This window comes from Oryzias melastigma, linkage group LG23 (genome assembly GCF_002922805.2).
Source record: "Oryzias melastigma strain HK-1 linkage group LG23, ASM292280v2, whole genome shotgun sequence".
NCBI classification, from domain to species: domain Eukaryota; kingdom Metazoa; phylum Chordata; class Actinopteri; order Beloniformes; family Adrianichthyidae; genus Oryzias; species Oryzias melastigma.
This window is the reverse complement of record NC_050534.1, coordinates 11,607,902-11,628,134: the sequence shown is the minus strand read 5'-3', so window position 1 is coordinate 11,628,134 and position 20,233 is coordinate 11,607,902. Positions and strand designations below refer to the sequence as shown.

General features: G+C 37.4%; 3 protein-coding genes across 5 annotated transcripts in view; 1 reads left to right on the top strand and 2 right to left on the bottom strand.

Annotated features, from left to right (window-relative positions):
• ints13 (integrator complex subunit 13) overlaps positions 1-1,759 on the top strand; it is a 7,365-nt gene extending 5,606 nt beyond the window's left edge. The window contains exons 12-17 of the mRNA XM_024289360.1: positions 270-434; positions 516-670; positions 741-971; positions 1,051-1,181; positions 1,263-1,398; positions 1,496-1,759. Coding sequence (XP_024145128.1) covers positions 270-434; positions 516-670; positions 741-971; positions 1,051-1,181; positions 1,263-1,398; positions 1,496-1,532 — 855 coding nt within the window. The 3' untranslated portion in view covers positions 1,533-1,759. The remainder of the gene's footprint in view (positions 1-269; positions 435-515; positions 671-740; positions 972-1,050; positions 1,182-1,262; positions 1,399-1,495) is intronic.
• A 2,556-nt stretch (positions 1,760-4,315) lies between these two features.
• On the bottom strand, positions 4,316-12,321 carry si:dkey-14d8.1 (zinc finger protein 37). Of its 2 annotated transcripts, none has more exons than XM_024292461.2 (7): positions 10,944-12,321; positions 9,167-9,375; positions 8,876-8,968; positions 8,643-8,735; positions 7,943-8,053; positions 7,334-7,457; positions 4,316-6,607 (listed from the first exon to the last, which is right to left on the bottom strand). In XM_024292461.2, exons 1-7 carry the CDS (start codon positions 10,966-10,968, stop codon positions 4,998-5,000), a joined length of 2,265 nt encoding a protein of 754 aa, XP_024148229.1. In that variant the 5' UTR covers positions 10,969-12,321; the 3' UTR covers positions 4,316-4,997. The 2 variants fall into 2 exon arrangements, with proteins under 2 accessions (XP_024148229.1, XP_036066131.1); XM_036210238.1 differs by having other exon boundaries at positions 8,643-8,732.
• A 142-nt stretch (positions 12,322-12,463) lies between these two features.
• On the bottom strand, positions 12,464-19,413 carry LOC112158951. 2 transcript variants are annotated; one of them, XM_024292678.2, is made up of 8 exons: positions 18,765-19,413; positions 17,247-17,577; positions 16,597-16,704; positions 16,441-16,497; positions 16,200-16,358; positions 15,852-16,005; positions 15,565-15,662; positions 12,464-12,929 (listed from the first exon to the last, which is right to left on the bottom strand). In XM_024292678.2, the coding sequence occupies exons 2-8, from the start codon at positions 17,256-17,258 to the stop codon at positions 12,780-12,782; spliced, it is 738 nt and encodes a 245-aa protein (XP_024148446.1). In that variant the 5' UTR covers positions 17,259-17,577; positions 18,765-19,413; the 3' UTR covers positions 12,464-12,779. The 2 variants fall into 2 exon arrangements, with proteins under 2 accessions (XP_024148446.1, XP_024148454.2); XM_024292686.2 differs by lacking the exons at positions 17,247-17,577; positions 18,765-19,413 and having other exon boundaries at positions 16,597-17,133.
• Between the last annotated feature and the right edge of the window lie 820 nt (positions 19,414-20,233).

Sequence of the window (20,233 nt, the reverse complement as noted above, 5' to 3'; positions counted from 1 at the left end):
TTTTTAAGGTGGAAATGATCTCTGAAAGCGTAGAAAGCTATGCTTTTATTTTGAAATATTTCAGATATGTGAAGGTGATGGATGGTTTCTTTTCCTTATTTTTTTTAAACAAAAGTTTTCCTTTTTTAAAAGTCAATTTTTAAAGGGTGAGATAGTTTTTAAAAGTGTAAAAAAACACTTGTGTGTGTTTCACATTTTACTTTTATTGAATATGAAAAAGTGTCTTAAATTTCTAAAGATGTCCACTCACTAGTTATTCTTCTTTCCAGGATTTTGGTGAATTTATGAGGGAGAACCGCCTGACTCCCGTTGCAGAATCTTCCCATGATCCCTTGCGGAAGCTCCCCGTGGAGCGCGCCAAAGCTCAGCTGGAGCGCTACACCAGATACTGGCCCATGATCATCTCCCAGACCACCATCTTCAACATGCAGGCTGTGAGGACAGATGCTCTCTCTGCACTTCCTTCCTCTAGAATGTTTTCAGGAGATCAGTATGTGGACGTTTTGTCTCCGTAGGTGGTTCCTCTGGCTAATCTGATCGTGAAGGAGACTCTCACGGAAGAGGACGTCCTCACCTGCCAGAAAACCGTCTACAACCTGGTGGACATGGAGAGGAAGAATGACCCCCTCCCCATTTCTACAGTGGGATCCCGGGGCAAAGGCCCCAAGAGGTGATCAGATTTGAGGTGTTTTCCTTCAGAGCTGGAGCCGTGTCAGCAGGTTGGTGTTCTCCCCCCTCAGGGACGAACAGTACCGCATCATGTGGAACGAGCTGGAAACGCTGGTGAAAACTCACGCCGGGGCCACCGACCGACACCAGCGGGTCCTGGACTGCATCGTCGCCTGCAGAAGCAAACCCCCCGAGGAGGAGGAGAGGAAGAAGAGAGGGAGGAAGAGGGAGGACAGGGAGGACCGGGCCGAGAAAAACGGCAGCAAAGAACCGGAAGATAAAAGCTGGCAGGACTCTGAGAGGTCAGTGAGGCTGATTGATCAGTCTTAGGTTCCCTGATACAAAACCGGTTCATTTTGGGTTTCTCTTCCTCACCTCCAGACTAAAGGGTTTATTGGAGAAGGGGGAGCAGGACGCAGAGGTGATCAAGGACTCTCCAGACTCTCCTGAGCCGCTCAACAAGAAGCCCCGCCTCCTGGTAGATGAGGTCCAGCCTCCAGAAAGAGCAAAAGGTTCGAGCACTTGAAATATCTTTCAGAGGATTTTGAACGAACCCGCAGCATTCGGTTCTAAAGTGTGAGCTGTCCCGACAGGTCCGGTGTCGCTCCTGTCCCTGTGGACCAATCGCATCACTGCAGCCAACTCCAGGAAGCACCAGGAGTTCATGGGGAGAGTCAGCTCCGTGAACAACAAGTTTGAGCTGTACCAGCACCTCAAAGAGGAAAACGGGTCTGTTTTTGTCTCCTAATCCAAGCTTCTCATCAAATTCAGATTTAATTTAGTTACTTGAATATTTAAAAAAACATCTTTTTGTGTGTGTGGACAGGATGGATACTCATGAAAACGGAAAAGCCTCCAGATGATCTTTCCAGCGATCGTCTGCCTTCGCTCTCCTGGAGATCAGATTGTTTCTAGACCTAAAAAATGAACTCCTCACGTGGGATTTCTAATTTTCTAATTCAAGATTTTGTAGATGTTCTTGTTCAGATATTATATGACTCAATAAAAGCTGTCTGTAGAGAACAAAGCTGTTTGCTTTTGCACAAATCCTAAACAATGCAAACAAATGGACATAAATAACATTTTTGAAGCAGATTTTGTGTTTTATTTGATCAAAAAGGTGCGATGGAGGGTTAGGGTCACCAGAAAAGAAAATGAATAAATATATGAGAATGAAGAAGTCAAATAATAAAGGAACAATTCAACATTTTATGAGAATAAAGTTGTCAAATTATAAGAAAAAGCAGTCTTTCTTTTAATAAAAAAGTTGTGTTTTTTTACCAATAGAGCTTTTAAAATCAATCAATTTCACTGAATCTGCTTTACCTTTTTTTTAAACTATTTTGATTAAATTACAATTTTATTTTGGAATAAGCATCACCTTTTCTTGTAAAAATACAACTAGGATTTTCTTAATAATTTCTCATAATTTTACGACTCTTTTTTAAAAATGTTTTTCCTTTTTTATGGCTTTTCTCATCCTACTTTATTTTTGTAAAATGTTTGCTTTTTTTGCTTATAACAGCTGTAAAATGTTCACTTTAAAATGACTTTTTTATCATAATTTTATGACTTTTCTCATAAAATGACTTTTTTGTCATGAAATGCAGACTTTCTTCTCATAATTTTGAATTTTTATCATAATTTTTCCACTTTATTTTATTTTCTCAGAATATTATGGCTACATTCCTGTAAAATCTTTAATTTCTTTCTGATAATTTTACATTCTCATAAAATATTGGTTATTCCTATTATTTTTAGACCTTTTTTGCTTCATATTTTTTCAGACTATTTTCATAAAATAATTGTGCAAACTTTTTCTCATAATTTTACAAACTTTTTCCTCACATATATATTCTTTTATGGTGCTTCTAATCATCATCGTTTTATATATATATATATATATATATATATATATATATATATATATATATATATATATTTCTGCATTAGGAAAAAAAGTCTTGAGTAAAAAATATTTCAGAAGTTCACAAAAAATCTCCACCAGAAAGTTCCTGGAGATGCAGTAACAGTTCCTGACCACTAGAGGGAGCAGATGACTGTTCGAAAAGATATTCTTTTGAGTAAAAAAAATGCATTTGTTTCAAAAAAACATTTTTGATGACAAGACATTTCATCACTCCCACACAACATAAACGATTTCCTTTGTTTTGCATATTTTAGAAATCCTCCTGAGCTGGTTTATTCACCACACACGTGCAACTGATTATTATTCATCCAAAGATACTTTATGGCTCATTTTCACGTGATCTGTTTTTTTGATTTATCGGCTCATACTTCTATTCCCCCACAGTCCTGCGGCTTTGCATGACTGTACGGGTCAGAACAAACCCGGATAGTCATTAGAGAGTCCACAGCCGCTTCTATGAGCCGACTGTGAGTCAGAGGCTGCTGGGGGTTTTCCCCGGTGAGGTCAAACCAAAGGTCAGACGAGAGGCCTTTTGTTTTTGTCTTTGCGTGTCAGAGGGTGAGCTGGGTGAGGGTCACCGCTGTGTGATCTACAGCGAGTTTACAGAGGATGGAGTCCAGTGTGTCACGAACCATGGACTTGTTGATGGACGTGTCCTGGTGTCTTCAGACTGCTGGATAGTTTGATTGACTTGGAGAAACATTTAGCTGTTTTTGGTGTACTTATAATCAAGTATACTTATACTACTTTTTGCAATTTTGACTCCACGTCATTAATTAGCAGTAACTTCATCAAGAAGAATAAAAAATATCCTTTAGTTTTTCTTGTAATAGAAGTAACCAATCAGTACATCCGGACATTAAATAAATCATCAAATCGAGTCAGAATCGAATCCTTTCAGGGTTTGTGATAAAAGCAGGAAATCACATATTTATGGAAACTGCGGCTGTCTGACGCGCAGAAAGAAAAGCATCCTGCAAAGTACCTTCAGTATTTCCTGAATTTGATCAATCACTGGAAGTTTTACATCACCTAATGGATGTATTATTCTCTGCTAAAACACTGGAGAGAAACACATTAATGTAGAGTTTAAAAAAAGACTACAGAAATTTGGCTGATAATAAGGGCGTTATTTAAAATATATAAAAAAAAAAAAAAGAAAATTTCTTTAAATATTTACAATTTTAAAAACAAATGGTACTCTATGACAAGTACAACACAATCTGAGTACTTAGTAGTGCTGCCACTAACGATTCTTTTGAGCATGATTTTTAGTAAAATGGGGGTTTCTGGGAAATGTAGTCTTTAGTAAAAATCTAAAAAAACTGTCTCAAAAAAAAAGATTTTAAATCAGATGCAGCAAAATATAATAAAAACTTACAAATAAATCAATAATTTAATAAACTAAAATAAAAAAATGCAATAATCACAATTTACTCTTTACTTATGTTCAAATTTAATCAAATTTGGTCTGAAATTCATTATAGAATTAAAGTCCTTTTTACATAAATAATAAAACATCACTTCAAAATTTTTTTGCTAAAACTTTTTTATTTTTCTGTAAAAGCTTCAAACACTTTGAAGAGTAAATGAATGGTTACATCCATACATACATAGTGAGGCTTTACTTCATATTTCTGGACTATAATATCGCCAGTTTGTTATAATTCACTTCAACATGAAGATAAAGTGAAGCTAAAACAAAAAAAAGTGAAATATATACAGTAAATAGCAAAAACAGTTGAAAATTACAAAAAAAGTAAAAAAAAAAAAGGAAAATGTGTCTAGGTGCTACAGTATTTTATCACACATCAGAAGAGTTCCCTACAGTCACATGCTTTGAAATACATTTTACCATATAAAAAGTGTCTTTTTACATAAACATGATGTTTTTGAACTAGTAAAAATAACTAAACAGTCAAATATAGGTAAAGTTCAGGGGTGGCTTTATGTAACCCAACATCACAGTTTAACACATACAGTGAAGTTTTAGTCACTGATTGAACAAGTTAAAAAGATGATCTGTAAAGTTTAATGTCTTCAACTGGGAGACAGAATATTTAACATTTTTGGTTTTTTTTTTAAATAATTTAAGTGTATGATGTGGAAAAAAATAACAGCAAATAAGGAAAAATTCACTTCCTGTTTCTTGGATAAACGTTAGGGATCTCCATATTTTTAATTTGCAGAATCAGTGACTGACTTTTCATTTTTATTTTTTCCCCTACTTTAAAGTAAAAGAAAATTCCTCGTTTGTTTGACATTAAAATGTATGATTTTTTGTAACTAAAAAAACAATACTTTGGTCAATCCTGATCACACTGAACAAGAGGCTGTGAATCATCCAAACACTTTAATATTCACATGATCTTCTGCATTTATGAGTATTTGTTTTAGTTCAATAGTCATCGCTGCCCTCCTCCTCCTCGTCGTACTTCCTCTTGAGGCCGTGCTTCTTGTGTTTGCCCCGGTGCCGCCGCTTCCCGGCGAAGTCCGGGTTGGCCTCGTCGATGTGCATCTGCTCGTGCTTCTTCAGGAGGCCGGGGACGGAGAAGCCTTTCCCGCACGTCTCGCAGGTCCAGGGCTTCTTGCAGGTGTGAGTCCGTTTGTGGACGTTCAGGTGAGACGCCAGCTTGTAGGTCTTGCCGCAGACGTCGCAGCTGAAGGGTCGCTCGTTGGTGTGCAGCCTGATGTGGACTTTCAGGTTCCCGACTTGAGTGAAGGTCTTGTCGCAGATGGTGCAGCGGTAGGGCCGCTCCCTGGTGTGGATCCTCAGGTGAACCCTCAGGCAGTACTTGCTGGAGAACTTCTTCTGGCAAACCGGACAGGGGATCTTGGCTTTGGGGATGTGGTCTTGCTGGTGCCTCTTCAGGTCGGACAGGTACACGAAGGTTTTGCCGCACTGGGAGCAGAGGTACTGGCGATCGCCTATGTGGTAGCCCATGTGTCTCTTCAGCAGGCTGGGGACGAGGAAGCGCTTCCCACAGCGCTCGCACATGTGGGGGCGGTCTCTGGTGTGCCAGCGCTCGTGGTTGGACAGCTTGAAGGCGGTGGGGAAGACTTTGTTGCAGTGCTTGCAGGGGAACGTCATCTGGCTGGTGTGGCACTCCATGTGCCTCTTGAAGTAGGTGGACTGCGTGAAGCCCTTGTTGCAGATGTTGCAGTAGAAGGGCTTCTGCCCGCTGTGCGCCAGAATGTGTTTGGTCAGGCTCTGCAGTTTGGTGAAACACTTGCCGCACTGGCCGCAGGCGAAGGGCCGCTCCGTGCTGTGGGTCTTCAGGTGGTTGTTCAGGAAGCCCTGCGTTCGGAAGCTTTTGTTGCACGCCGTGCACAGGTAGGGCTTCTCGCCGGTGTGAATGCGCTCGTGGTCCAGCAGCTTGGACTGGTAGGGGAAGCTCTTGTCGCACACGCTGCAGCTGTAGCGGTCGCTCAGATGGCGGAATTGCTTTTTCCGCCGTATGCTGGGCCGCATGTCGTCGCAGTCGCTCAGCCTGCCGGGGGGCAGGGGGGGTAAAGCAGGAAGTGACATGGTGTTGGAGGCGATCTGCGACACCCACTGATGGAGCGTCACCCTCTGAGTCTGGGGCTTCGATCCCTCTTTCGCTCCAGGTTTGACGGGCACCTGAACCACCCTGAATGGGATGGATTTCAGCGGCAGCCGCTGCGGCTCCGGTTTATCCGGAGGGGGTGGTGCTCCGTCGTTCCCGCTGCTTTGAGGGGGAGACTCCTGCGGGGCAGTAGCGGCGGGATCGTCTTCCTTCGTCTGCTTGTCGTTAGCCGGCTCTCTCTGCAGAGGCGACTCGGGGAAAACTTCCTGACTGTCAGAGTTATCGGAGACACAACCCACGTCGTCGTGGTCGCTCAGGGAAACATTGCTCCTCTCATCTTGGGCGGCCTCTGGCTGCTTTGGTGGGGGCGGGGGTGGGGGTGTTGGTGGCGGTTCCACTGGTTTAGGAAGGAAGGCGAGGGAAGAAAGTACACAGTCGCCCACCGAGGTTGAGACGGTCGCTGCACACAGATAAGAGATTCCTCATATTCTTCAGCACGCAACAATTTAAAGCCCCTATGACACATTTTTTTATTTTATTTTAAAAAAACGTTTACAGTAGTGTTTTAATTATGAAGTTTTTAACCAAAATCTCATAACCTAAATGTCTTAAAAAGCCATTTATCATGTTGATCTGAAGCCTCTGTTTCTAAAATCTCCTCTGAGGGGGCGTGGCTTCTTCTCATGATGGAGGAAAATTAAAGAAAAAAAAAGAAAATTTGTTTTTCTTCATTCAAAATGTTGTGAATCAGACAGAGAAGTTGAAAAAGAACTAGAGAATAAACTGGGCGGGCCGCAAGCCCCATGCTCCGCCCCCTTCTGATGCATCCACTTGCAGATAAATAGATCCACGTACGTTTTAGTTTAACTCATCCAACCTGACTAAAAGTGTTTGTCAGGAAAGCTCTGATAATGTTAGGTTGAGGTTGTGAGGGACTGTAAGCTAGCGGGAGAACACAAACAGATATGATGGGAAGGGGGGACGGGCTTACTTTGCGCCTACAACTCAAAGGTGAATTTCTAGTGAACTCCTGCTGCTCTGCAGAAACTGTCATCGAAATAAATGTATATTTTCTGATTCTTCCATAAAATTTCATAGCCATAATTTAAAAAAAAAAACACTGGGAATGCTTTTAAATGAGATGATTTGAGTCACATTTCCATAACAAAAGCTCCTTCAAACAAACCTTTAACGCCCAGGAGGCCTTTGGCCTGCTGGTGCAGCAGAAGCGTCTTCACATCTGCTTGGTCAGGGATGAGGGCCCCGCATGCATCCAAGACGCTGGGCTCCGTGGAGATCAGAGAACCGAGCTGAAGCACAAACGGGGTTTATTTTAATTCACAATTGAAGACTTTAGTCTCTGCTAATGTGAATCCCAAACCAACACGTTTTGATTTTGAGAAATGTTTTTCAGATCATATTGAAGAGTCTACATCACTCAAAATCATCTTTTAAGTGTATTATAATGTTAATTTCTCACGAAAAACAACCTGTTTTCACGGGCTCACAACAAAAATATCAAAAAAACCTGGCATCTGCACGGATAGGCGAAAGGCGGAGCCTCAGAATCAATATCTGTCACATTCATTCATACATATTTAAAGCGTTTAAGATTTTCACTGCAGATTTTTAGACTAGAGAGTAATTAGTTCTTGTGAGAACTGTGCTGATAGTCATGCAAAATCATCAAAGAAAGAAGTTCGAAAAGTACTTTAGAAGAATTGCTAGAGTTCAATGATCCTTGAATCAACATTCCAGAGGAAACATCGGCTGAACGTGGAGCTGCAGGACGTACCTGGGACAGATTGGGAACAGGAAGAAGTTGCTCCAACTTGCAAACCAGACCAGCGATCAAAGCCTGCAGTGCTGTGTCAAACTTTGTGCCGTAATGAAGAGGGAAGACTTCCTGTGTGCAGAGATGGAGCTTTCATTATTGTTTGGACTAAAGATCCATTTAGTTCTTGTCAATAAAGTCTGATTTACTCATTTTTGGTCCCAATTGTGACTCATGAATTCATGCATGTGGAAATTCATATGAGCAGAATAGTCTAGAATTTGTGTTCATAACTTCTTTTTCAATTTTTCAAAAATTAGACAACTTTTTTAACGTCAACCAAAAAGTTTTGTTATAATCCATTAATACCGATGCAATAACAATACAGGTTAGCTACAAATACAGGAAAACTTTTATTAGTGTGTTTTCAGACACATTTAATTTGCTTAAAAAGAATCAGTTAGTTTCCCACAATAACCCAGAACTGTCTTAATACACCCGAGTGGATCCCAGGAACCACTCTCTGACCCATCTTTTAAGGTGGTTTGAATAAGAAAGCGTTGTGACTAACTTGGTAACAACATTCAACTTTGAGCCGACGATGAGTGAAGTCGGAACCACCAAAACAAATGTAAAGTTCTTATGAAAAAATTCACTCCAAAACAGTTCTATATTAAGTTTGTGTGATGATATACAATGCTTGAATAAAAACTGGGTGTACCTTAAAGAAGCGCTTCTTCTCATTGGGATTTTTGAGCAGATTCTGCACCAGAACCATGAAGTTTGTTTGTGATTTCTCCACCTCATTATCCTTCTGTAATAAAGGAAACGTTTAGTTTACAGAGATGGGAAAAGATCTACGATTAACGGATCAGAACGAAAGAAAGCACAAATAAAGAAAAATCATAAATGCAACCTGAAATAAGCAATCTTAAATTCAGTACATGTACATACCCCAGAAGATGTGGTGACCTTCAGCTTGTTGATGAGAGTCTGAATGGCCTTCAGATCTGGAGGGCCTTCCCTGTTAAGCAGCTCCAGAATAATCTGGAACACAAAATTGTTCACAGAAACATCTAAACTTTGCAAAATGCTTAGAGTGCGAGAAAATTAATAGATCAAATGCTAAAAAAATGACATCTAGTGTTTAAACAATAAATATGAAGTAATTTAAACTGTAATTGTGTTTTAATTCAACCTAATGGTAATTTTTCAAAACAAAAAAACTTTGTGAAAACGACTCACCCTGGCTCTTAACCCCAGAATTAGCTGGGCGGTCTGCTTGAAACTCAGCAGCTCAGGAACAGTCTGAGTCACCATGGTTACAAACTCTTCCACTTTCCCATAATGCTTCACATCTTTCTGCCGTATGACCTGCCATATGTAGGAATATGTAAGTTGAAGAGGAGAAGCCATCAGACGGAGGGAGGCCAGGGGAAGGGAGCTTCCAGGACCTGGAAAGGAGTTGGAAAATATTAACGTTTGCTGTCTTTTTACATCCAGACTGTTAGATTGGAGCTTTAATTCACCTGGAAGATACATATGAGAAACTTAATGAAAAAAAAAGCTTTTTTTTTTTGTTTTTAAAACATTAAAAAGAGAGCATAAATTGTCACATTGGTGAAACAGCTTACATGAACGCAAAAATCTCATGACCAGATCACACTTTTAAAAAACTTAAAGACCCAATACAATGAAAATCTCATAGCAATTAAAAGTTAAGATTAAAATTTCATTTCCGAGTATTTCTTTATTGAAATTGTGGTGAATAAGGAGCAAATTAATGAAACGTGGTTTGAAAAAGCTCTCAGTTGTGATGCAGCAACTGAAATGGGCGGGGCCAAAGTCTTCCTGCTCCACTTTAAGACAAATAGATCAATTAACGTCTTTATTTTTCTCATCTGAGCTGATCAAAACTGTACGTCTGGACAGCTGAAATATTGTTTGCCAAATTTGTTGCACCGCTGATGTTAGCTTGGGGTGAGCTAGCAGGAGAGCATAACCAAAGAGATGATGGGATATCAACTGAGGCTTACTAACTGTCCCGCCCACATTTTAAAGGCAAATTTCTGATATCTGACACAATTTTTATCATAAAATATTTTTGCATAGTTCCTCTATTATGAGAAAAAAATCTAAAAACACACAAAAATATTATTTTCATTGAAGTGGGTCTATAAAATATGCTTGACTTTCAAACAGCCTGTTGTCTTTCACTCATGCAGTGATTAAAATTACTCTAATCATTTATTTGTACAGTCTCCAATGTAAAAAAAAAACATTTAGATGTACATATAGTAACAGAAAATATATAATTTTAGGGAAAAACCTACATTTAAATCAGAAAAATTACATTCTGGGATCTAATTTATATTAGATAGTCCACTAACAGTGTTTTAATGTGCACATAAATGGGCTGTATGAGTTAAAATATTGTATCATTTGTAGTTAAATGTGGAAGTAATACAAATATTAAAATGGATATTACCCACAAACAAGTCAATTTTAAGAACGAGATTAAAATAAATATTTTTTTTTCGTGATCTAAGATTTTGTCAACAGACTCGAGTCCTGGTAGGGGGCGCTGTGGAGTCGTCCGCGTGCTTCCATTGCAGGATGCAGATGTGCTGCAGAAGGTTTGCGAAAGCGCACGTTAGCGCGTGCCACGATGGAGGGATTGGGCGCCAATCTTCTTTGAGGGATGCCTTTAAAACTTCAGCCAATGCCATGACAAATGGACTGATAGTGGAGGCTATATTTAGGGGAGAATATGCTACACAAATACAACCGCGGCACCCTCAAGAAAACCGGATGATTTAGTTTTTAATTAACAATCTAATAATTATTACCAAAATTGACTATTAAGAATTATAATATACACTTATTTAAGTTTATTTCGGAGAGTAATTGGGAGGAAAGGGTGCATTTTCTGCAGCAGATGGGCAGAACTGCGTTTTATTTTCTTACTACCGTTGTAGGCTGCAGCCACTGTTAGCTTTCCGATGTTAGCTTAGCAACTTACCTTTTCTACTGGACCGTCTGTCCATGCTCTGCTTAATATGCGCGGCTAATGCGGGTGGAAAACGGAACGGCGGACACAAACACACAATAAATACAACAGTTTAACCCAAATAACAACGTTGAAAAGTAATTAAACCGTCTTATTTCGGACGTCAAGCCAGGAATAATAATGGCGACCGCTGATGAGCGGCTTTCCAAAACAAAAGTCTGGTCGCTTCCGGCGGATGTTCATATAGAAAATAAAAGCATAGTTTTCTAAACTTTTTTTGACGTAAAAAATACAGATAATGTTAATGGAATTTTACAATTATTTCACTTTAACTGCCATTGTGTGGCGTTTTTTTAAAGTTAATTTTTTTCAAGCAAGTTATTGTATTTTTTCTATTAAATGTAGTTAAAAATAAGAAATAAAAAAAACGAGACACTTTTAAACAGTTCAGTTATTTATTGACAGGATGTTGGGGATTCATAGTGTGTTAAATAATGTTTTTCATAAGAAAGAGACCAGTGTTTTCAAAAAGTTAAACTGCCCAAAGCAATTTACACTTTTGTAAAAAATAAAAGAAAAAATAAAGCAAATGTTAGTTAAGATATGAACTCATTTTGTGTTTTTTAATTGGCTCTGTACATTCATGTTGTAAATATATCAACACAACTTCAGGACATTAGCTGTAAAAGTTTCCTTGTGGGACAAATAACTTATAAGTTTTGATAACAGAGTCATTCAAACTTTACATTCACAGGACAGCAACTTGTAATAGAGTTTCAGCACATGTATTTTGGAAATAAATAATGAGAATATAAAAGCTTGTAAGTGAAATCCTGGACTGCAGAGAAGGCTCATAGCCTGCGGTCTGTAGAGATTCTTAACCCGCTGATTCATTGGCATCCATTGAGATCGGTCGTGTTTGTAACTGGCATTTCCTCCTGCCTACGGCCTCGTCCTTTGTGACGAGAACAAGCCCCCCCTTATTCTTCTCCCCGAGTTCATCCGTCCGTCCACGTCTCTGTCCCAGTCTCCCTTTACTTTCCCTTCGTTGTGTCAACCCCGTCTGTTGCTCCATTGCCTCTGACACATACAGTACAAGGGCGCACACACTCAGGGAGTCATGTTCTCATGACTGAACGTGATTGACTCTGTGAATGAGGCATTGCAAACCCTAACACACTCACACGGGGCTGTGGAGCACCGATAGATCACAACTTTGAACTACAATGACTGGATTCAAAAAGCCTCTGGCGATGGCAATCTGCCATCTGGTCAAATCTTTGATTCTCAAAGTGGGGCGCTTGTTGTTTGTGACTTTGTGACAGATCACAGATCAAAACCACGTCCAAAAAGAAAGCCTAAGATAAGCGGCATCAGTCCTTTTGATGGTGTAAGGGCAGATGCTTGTATAATGTTGGTTTTTCCCACAAACTAGTGATGGCAGGATGTAATTCAGTGTGTTGACTCCTTGCATTATCAGCATTTCCAGTCAAATAAATACACTTTCCAGTAATATTTCCAAACTATAAATCAAAAGTTCTTCTTATATATTTGCTTCACAGAGTATTTTTGGCGGATGGCCATCTATTAAGCCCTCGCTTCCTCTGAAGAGTCAGGGGAATTTGTTTTTGACCACCGGTCCTGGCAGCAGCTCAGTTTTCTCACATCCATTATCTCTGGCGCATGGATGAGTGAAAGCAGGGTAAGCGCCCATCCATCCATCCATCCAGCCATCCGTCCGAGCTCTAACGGCAGAACATCCTGGAATGTGAGTCCTTCTCCTGCTGTCCATTTTTATTATATTTTTTGTTCCCCCCTGCTTTAATCACGCTCCATCCTCTTTCGTGTTCAGCGATCGCCTCCCCCGTTTGGCTGAGTGTCAGCGGCGTGGGAGAGCGTTTCAAGTGGAATAGAGACAGACAGAGTTGGGATCATGTCTGGAGATGCGATTTGGCCATTTGCAGTGTTGCCAGCTGGTAATCTCCTCCTGGATTTGACCTGTGACATAAAAAAAGGGAAAAATCAGCAAAAAAATATAACATATTCAAATGGTAGATCTTTCATTTGACTTCTAAATTATTCATGTGCTGCAATTAACTTGACTTCCCGGAAGTCCTCAATAAATTATTTCCCATGGAGGGTTTTATTAGAGACACAACAAAGCGAGCAAATCACAGGAACTGATGGAAAGTTAACCCGAGCAGGGTTTCTTTTTTTTTTTTAAGTGCATTCATGGTGTCTGATTACAGGAAAACAAGAAAACCACAGAAGCATAATTTGGAGATGAAAGGTTTTCAACAGAATCATAAAAATTAATTAAATCATTTTAAAAAGCCCTATTCGAGGGGCAAAAAAAGAAAAAGAAACAGCCGTGCTTTTTAAATTTTTAATTTTCTTCTCGTTAGAGGTTTAAATGGTTACATGGAATCATAAGTCTAAGATAATAATAATAATAATAATGATAATAGCCTGCCCCATAAAAATCCTATTATTTTACTTTAAAGAATTGTCAAGGGGTTCATCTTCACCAATATAGAATAATATGAATAAAAATGACAATTAATTTATGACTACTCATGTTTACTTTTATACTTTTTGTGTTGATATTCAGAATGTCTACATGAAGTTTTATTTTACAAGCTAGTATTTATCATTTATTCATGCGTTGGGCCATAACATATTACTTTTTTTTTTTTTTTAGAAATAATTTCAACAAAATAGCATAAATCTTTTCAAGTTACACTCAGAACTCAGCAGTAAACAAGAATTCAAGTATTCAATGAGAATTTAAATAAATAAATAAATAACCATAAATAAAAAATAACAGGAATATATACAAAAAATAATGCATTCTGTTTAGAACCCCTTCCAAAAGTGTCAAATACACTGTAAAAATGAGTTAAAACTTAAACAAAATCATACATTTAAATATAAATTTAGTAAAAATGAAGAGGCAGATTATATAATTTCACGTAGAAAATATATGTTCCAAATAAGATCCATTATTTTGTTACAAAATTTGTTTTAAGAATTGTTTATAACTCTTCTGAACTCCAAATTTGCACAAACTTCCCAACAGTTGAATTTTACCATTAGTAATCAATATTTTCTTTCTCCTTTTCTCCTACTATAAAGAATTTCTGGATGTTATTTGGCAGCAAGTAGATTTATGCTTTGTATGATATTAGTAGGCTATAGTTTTAATCATTTTGACTGCATTAAAAACTAATTAATTTGCTCCAAATATCCTATGGATGATCTATGACTTTTATAATGGATGTAATGAAGATTATAATTATTCCCCCATTCCTTATAGCAAAAATAGTGTTAGCTACTTGCTACATTTAGTGAAAAAACCTTTAAAAAAATCATAATTTGATATATTTTAATAGTGTTCTTATTTAGGAACCTTGTGGCTTGCCGTAGTAACTTGTATGTCACAATTACAAGCTTTTTCCAATGATGTTTTGGTCTGCTCCTGATTCACAGTAATTTGAATGAAAAAAAATACTCAGAAATGCAGTATTAATCTGAATTTTCTTAATATATGCCATATACGAAACAAGAACATGTTAAAAAACACAATTTTCATTGAAATATTTCTATATATAAATCTACAAAAATGGTAACACTTTAGATGAGGTGCTGCAAAACACTCAACATAATGTTGACGAAGATTGTTAATACATTTATTAAGCTTGTAAGCACTTCATTAATATGGAGGCAATAATGGCCTCACTTTAGATGTTAATAAATGTAACTAAATATGTTAATAAACCCTTTTTTGGCTCGTTATGCTAATAAATGTCTTACTAACACCCTATAAACACATTAATTATGTTTGTTAATGTGTTAATAAAGCTTATTAAGGAATCTTAATCTTAATCTTAATTACCAGCAAAAAAAATTGGCAACAAAAAATTTAGAACTCATTTTATTTTGAAATTACTTAGTATGTAAGCATGCTAATTTCCCAGCATTTGTTGGTGATGACTTTAGCGAATATCACCAATTATCTGATTTATTTTTTATTTGTTTGACTCATGCATATAATGATGCTAAAATGCTATTGCCACATTTTGAAGTGTTTGACATAAAGTTTTATTTTTTTATATTTTTTCCTGGTATGTAAAGCTATATTAGTTCTGCAGCCTCTGTAAACCTACAGTATCATAAATGTTTAATAAATGCTGTGTCTTTTTCTTAATTTATCTGGAACAATCTTCACCATTGCAGTGCTAAATAATCAGGTTTTCACTCTTTAAATAAAATCATATATTTATATACTTTTGTAGGAGAAAAAAGGTTCTAAACCATAAGAGAATGCGCATTGGTTGAATTGATTTGCCTTTACACTGTAAAAAATGAAAAATTGGGTCAATTAACAAAAGTTCTGTAATTTTTTACATTTAAAATTATTAGTCTTTATCAAAGTAACATTTTGAGTTGATGGTTTACTCAACTTAAAAAAATGAATTTGATTTAAAAAATAATATTTTTTCACTTATAACAGTGCACTATCAACAGATCTGTGGTATATTTTTGTTTTTCGCATTAATTCTGGTAGTCCAATATATTGTTAGATCATTTTTCCGAGGTCAGGGTCAAAGGTTACCATTAACCCTTCTCTCACCTGCCACACTATGAGGACCAGGCAGGCTGTGAAGGGGATGAGCACCAAAAGCAGGGGACTCCTCATGAGCCAGCTGTGTCCACGACTCTTTTCCTGACCTGCAAAAAAAAAACAAAAAAAAAAAAAAACTAAAATGTGGAACTGATCGTTACACATTAGAAATATGATAGTGGTCAGGGGAGCTCGCTCCATCTTTATGTAACATCCATAATTGGGGCCCTGGACCATAAATCAATGGCTGTTCTATCATTCACTCCACCAGAAAAATATATATAACAAAAAATTACCATGTTGATGGTTACGGCATGGTGGCGGTTTGCACGAGAAGCTTGAAGATCCTTGCGCTGCAGCATGTAAAACATCTGAGATGTAGTCGAAGTAAAGACTGGTCTGTAAACTCTGTTCCTGATAGTGACACTGGAAGACCTGCATCACAGTTTCCTAGGGATTCAACCAATAAGCCATTTAGAAATAACTCACTTATGCAATTAGCATGGAAAAAAAAAAAAAAAAACAGCCCGTGATTGTCTAAATGTTGCATGCCTTCGCCTAAAACTGATCTGCAGGGTTTTGAACTTCAAATGTTAGCATGGAAACCCAACTTTGCAAAATATGAGAGAGGATTTTATGCTTACCAGCTCCTCGTGATCAAAGGTGAAACGTAAACTCCTGAGCATTGCAATAAAAACTGCTAGGGTGTCCTTGTTGGAGGAGATGGCACCAAACATGGTGCTTAACTTTCGAAGACTTTGCTCCAAAGGGTAGATATTTAACACCACCCAGCACGTGCCAGCCTAAAACGCAAAAAACAGAGACCCTTTTATTCAAAATCCACTCTCCCTCATTTGCAATTTGACTGTATGGCTGCATACATACCACTTCTTTGGGAATGTAACTAACCGGAATCTCATAATCAGAGGGGATATTCTGCTTCTAAGATATATAAAAAAAAAAAAACAAGAAATGATTTTAGTTATTTCCCTTCAACAGAATCGGATGAGCAATGTCGTTGAAGAAACTGAGCGGTCTCACCAAAACTGACAGCTTGCTCACATCATCCGTAATTGGTGCTCCAAATTTTCCACAGCAGAGTTTCAAACTCAATAACAGACTCAAGAGGAACCAAGTAGCTTTCAAGATCTGAAGAGAAAACAACATCAAATGTGATTATCATTCATCAGACACATTACTTTAGAAAAGCAACAGTTAGGAGGCAGCAGATAGATGTAGCTACGGTCAAAGCTAACCAGGAAAACCACACGGATGCCCACAACTAAACCTTCAAATGAATCCAGATTTTATTTTCATATAACCAAACCAGCTTTTCTAAAAAAAAAAATCAAAACATCCTGCATTCAACATCCCTTTCAAAAATCCCCCTCATCCATTTTTATTGTTGCTTTCCGTCTGAAAGTGCACCAGCAGCTCCATATGGAGCAATTACCTCTTAATGCATCTAAATGCAGCTCTGAAAAGGAAACAGTCTCCACAATAGGTGCGCTTCTGTTTTGTCTCACACTTTACTGCAACTAAAATCATATTTTTTCTGTATTTGTTTGCATTTAAAAAAGATTGCAACTTGCAAAACAAACATAATTTGCAGGAAACAGCATTTTTTCAAATTACGATTAAAATAAATGTGGACAAACTGCAAAAAGAAAAAGCATGAAAGCAATACTTACTTTCTTCCTCATATGGAGAAAGAGCCTCTCAGGTCTCTCAAATCCTCTTCATGAAAATCAATGCTTCCACTTCAAAGACGGAGCTCATCTCTCTGCTTGTGAGTGTACGGTCCAAACGTGTAGTGAAACTTGAGGACCGGCCAGCAGTCTGTTTTCACTTCAGACAAACTGGTGGGGTCTTTTGACGTGGTGGAGAGGCCGCCTACAAGCTGACTCATTATGTCACACGCTGACGCTGTCTGAGACTTTTCCATGAACTCCCACATATCAATTTGGTCATCGGGAGAAGTGGGTGCTTGTTCTCCGCAGAGAATCTTTCCCAAGATATTGTCTGTAAAAATAACAAAATAAAACAATGACACAGAATCAGACGTTCAGTGATGGTGCTTTCAGCTCTGGTTTGAATATTTCGATCATTTATTGGGTTTGACGTGAAGTCATGATTGAGTTAACCCACGCAAAAATCCTTTTTTCTAATTAATGCTACTTGAATGTGGATGGCAGTCACATAAGTGAGGAAATGCATCTTTTTCCACCCATGATCCGGCAGCGTCTGCCAGGTAAATTGGTTAATTCAGAGTGTGTACTCATAACTGGCTCTCTTTTTGACATGCCAGGAACCCTTAATGTATAAATGGATTGAAGAGAGGAGAGTGGGAAATGTTGTGGAGCAAAGACTTGCATGTTTCAAGAACTAATGAATTATAAAATATGCAGGCAAGCAACTCATGAGTCAACTTCAGCCAGCTTGCATGATATTTCAAAAATGAAGCCAATTATCCCTTTAAAAACATTTTTTTCAGTTTTTAGTGGCATAACCTCTATAAGGTTAAAAGAAAGAAGTGGGTACTTTTATAGTTGAGCAGTAAACTTTTAACCGGAATGAGGCACATTATAAGCTAAAAATAAAGTCATGCAGTTCATTAAGTAACCACTAGGGGGCTCATTGTACAAGAGACTTAGGTTGTGTCTGAATTCCCCCCTTATCACTTTATAGTGCGTTCGGCATTTTCTAGTGCTGTCCAAATCTACAAATTCCAAAATCGAGTACACTATATATTTCAAAGAACCCTTTGTGAAAAACTAGCATGCATCGATATTCACTAGATTAGCGAATATAGACCACAATGCATTGCAGTCGAACAATTTCGAACAAAAAAAACGTGCTTAAATGTAAAATTTGAATAAACCATCCACATTTTTACCATCAGAACACAGTGGAGTCATTAATAAATGTCTGGTGTTTAAAAAAAACGAAAGAAAATTAGTTAGCATGTTGCCCGAATTACCTTTAAAATCCAGAGCACTGTATGTTTTTTTTTTTTAGTAATAAGGGGTTGGGGGGGAAATTCGGACACAACCTCAGTCCTCATTCATTGTAAAAATAGTTTAAATTTACAATAAAGGAAAAAAAAACATAAAAATAATATGTATAACTACTGAGCGTTAAACGGAAACAACACGCCAATTAGCTAAACTTCGCTAGCTAAACAGATTGAGCAGCTGAAATAAACTGACCCAACTAGGAGTAGTCCCACTCCAACCCTATTTTTTTCTACTGTAAAATCCTTCCAACTGTTTTAGAATTCTGAACATTCAGTTTTTAGCGCTAATTTCCCATCAGCCCTTTGTTTACACTCTCTCTTGCTAGCTAGCACTTCATAAGCTCAAGCTAGCATTAGCATAGCAAAAAAGAAAGAAACGGTCATACAATTTTTAACCATCTCGATTAAAGTAAAAAAAATACTCAGAAATGCAGTTTTAATCTTAAATTTTCATATAACTATCCTCCACTATGAGAAAAATGCTACAAGAACATGTTTAAACAGCAAAAACACAATTTTAGCAAACAGTAACAAAGACCACAAACAAAACTAAAGACAAGAGTCGTCTTTTATTGGAAAGAAAATACAGTTCTATAAAATGAATAAAACAAATGCATACCAATTCAACACAACTAAATCAAATAAACATATTTGAAATTACTTAAATAAGACAGATTTTTCTCCCCTGGAAAAGTTGGATAGATGCTGTCTGCCCACTAGCCTGGCTGGAGTGTAGACATTCTGTGCTTCTTGGATCACTTGACATGACATGAACAGTAGAACTCCCCCACAACCAGAGAGACCAGCATCCTTAATTAATTTAATGATAATTTAAAAAAACTGATATCAAACTTTATAAAAAATATTGTAAAAGATTAACTTTTTTTTAGTGTAGACACTGACACACTATGAAAAAGCAACATAAATGTGTATATTTTAATGTATTTGTACTTTATTCGTGTCTATTTCATTTAAGAATATAAATAAAGAGTTTAAATCCTAAAATGTTGCGGAAGAAAATAAGGTTTTGCAGTTCATGGGAACCAGACTGGATAAGGGCGACCATCTGCTGTGACCAGATGAAGAATGAGAGGACAGGAAAGTGACAAGCAAACACAAAAAATACTGAAGTCTCTATTGTAAAATATTCAGCAAATGCTGCAATGACAGACGACGAAGAAGATGGATGAACACAAAATTATCATAAAATGTAAACATATAAAATCAACTATAAACAGCTGCTGAAAGCACTGTGTAGAGATTTAGCTCCTCCCACTTTCCTGAGCATTTTTGCTTGAAAGTTTGTGACATTTTTGCTAAACTAATTCAAGAAAACCTTTAATTGTAGCTACTTTACTCTTCCAGTTCACTGTAGTTTTACTGAATTGTTTGTTTTAAATAATTGTGCTGCTATAGTTTATTCCAATTTTTAAATGGTTTTAATAAATAGTGAAAGCTACGGGGAAACTACAGGCCCAAAAAGTACTAAATTAATCCTATGTTGAAATGCAAACTGAAAAATAACTTAAAAACATTTCAAAAATAAATACTTAAAAAATGTAAAATTAAAAATAAATAATTTATATTTAAAATAAATAAATAAAAATGATGGAAAAGCTGTTTTAAATATCTTTTTTTGGATTTCTTAACCTGCTGTGTCCC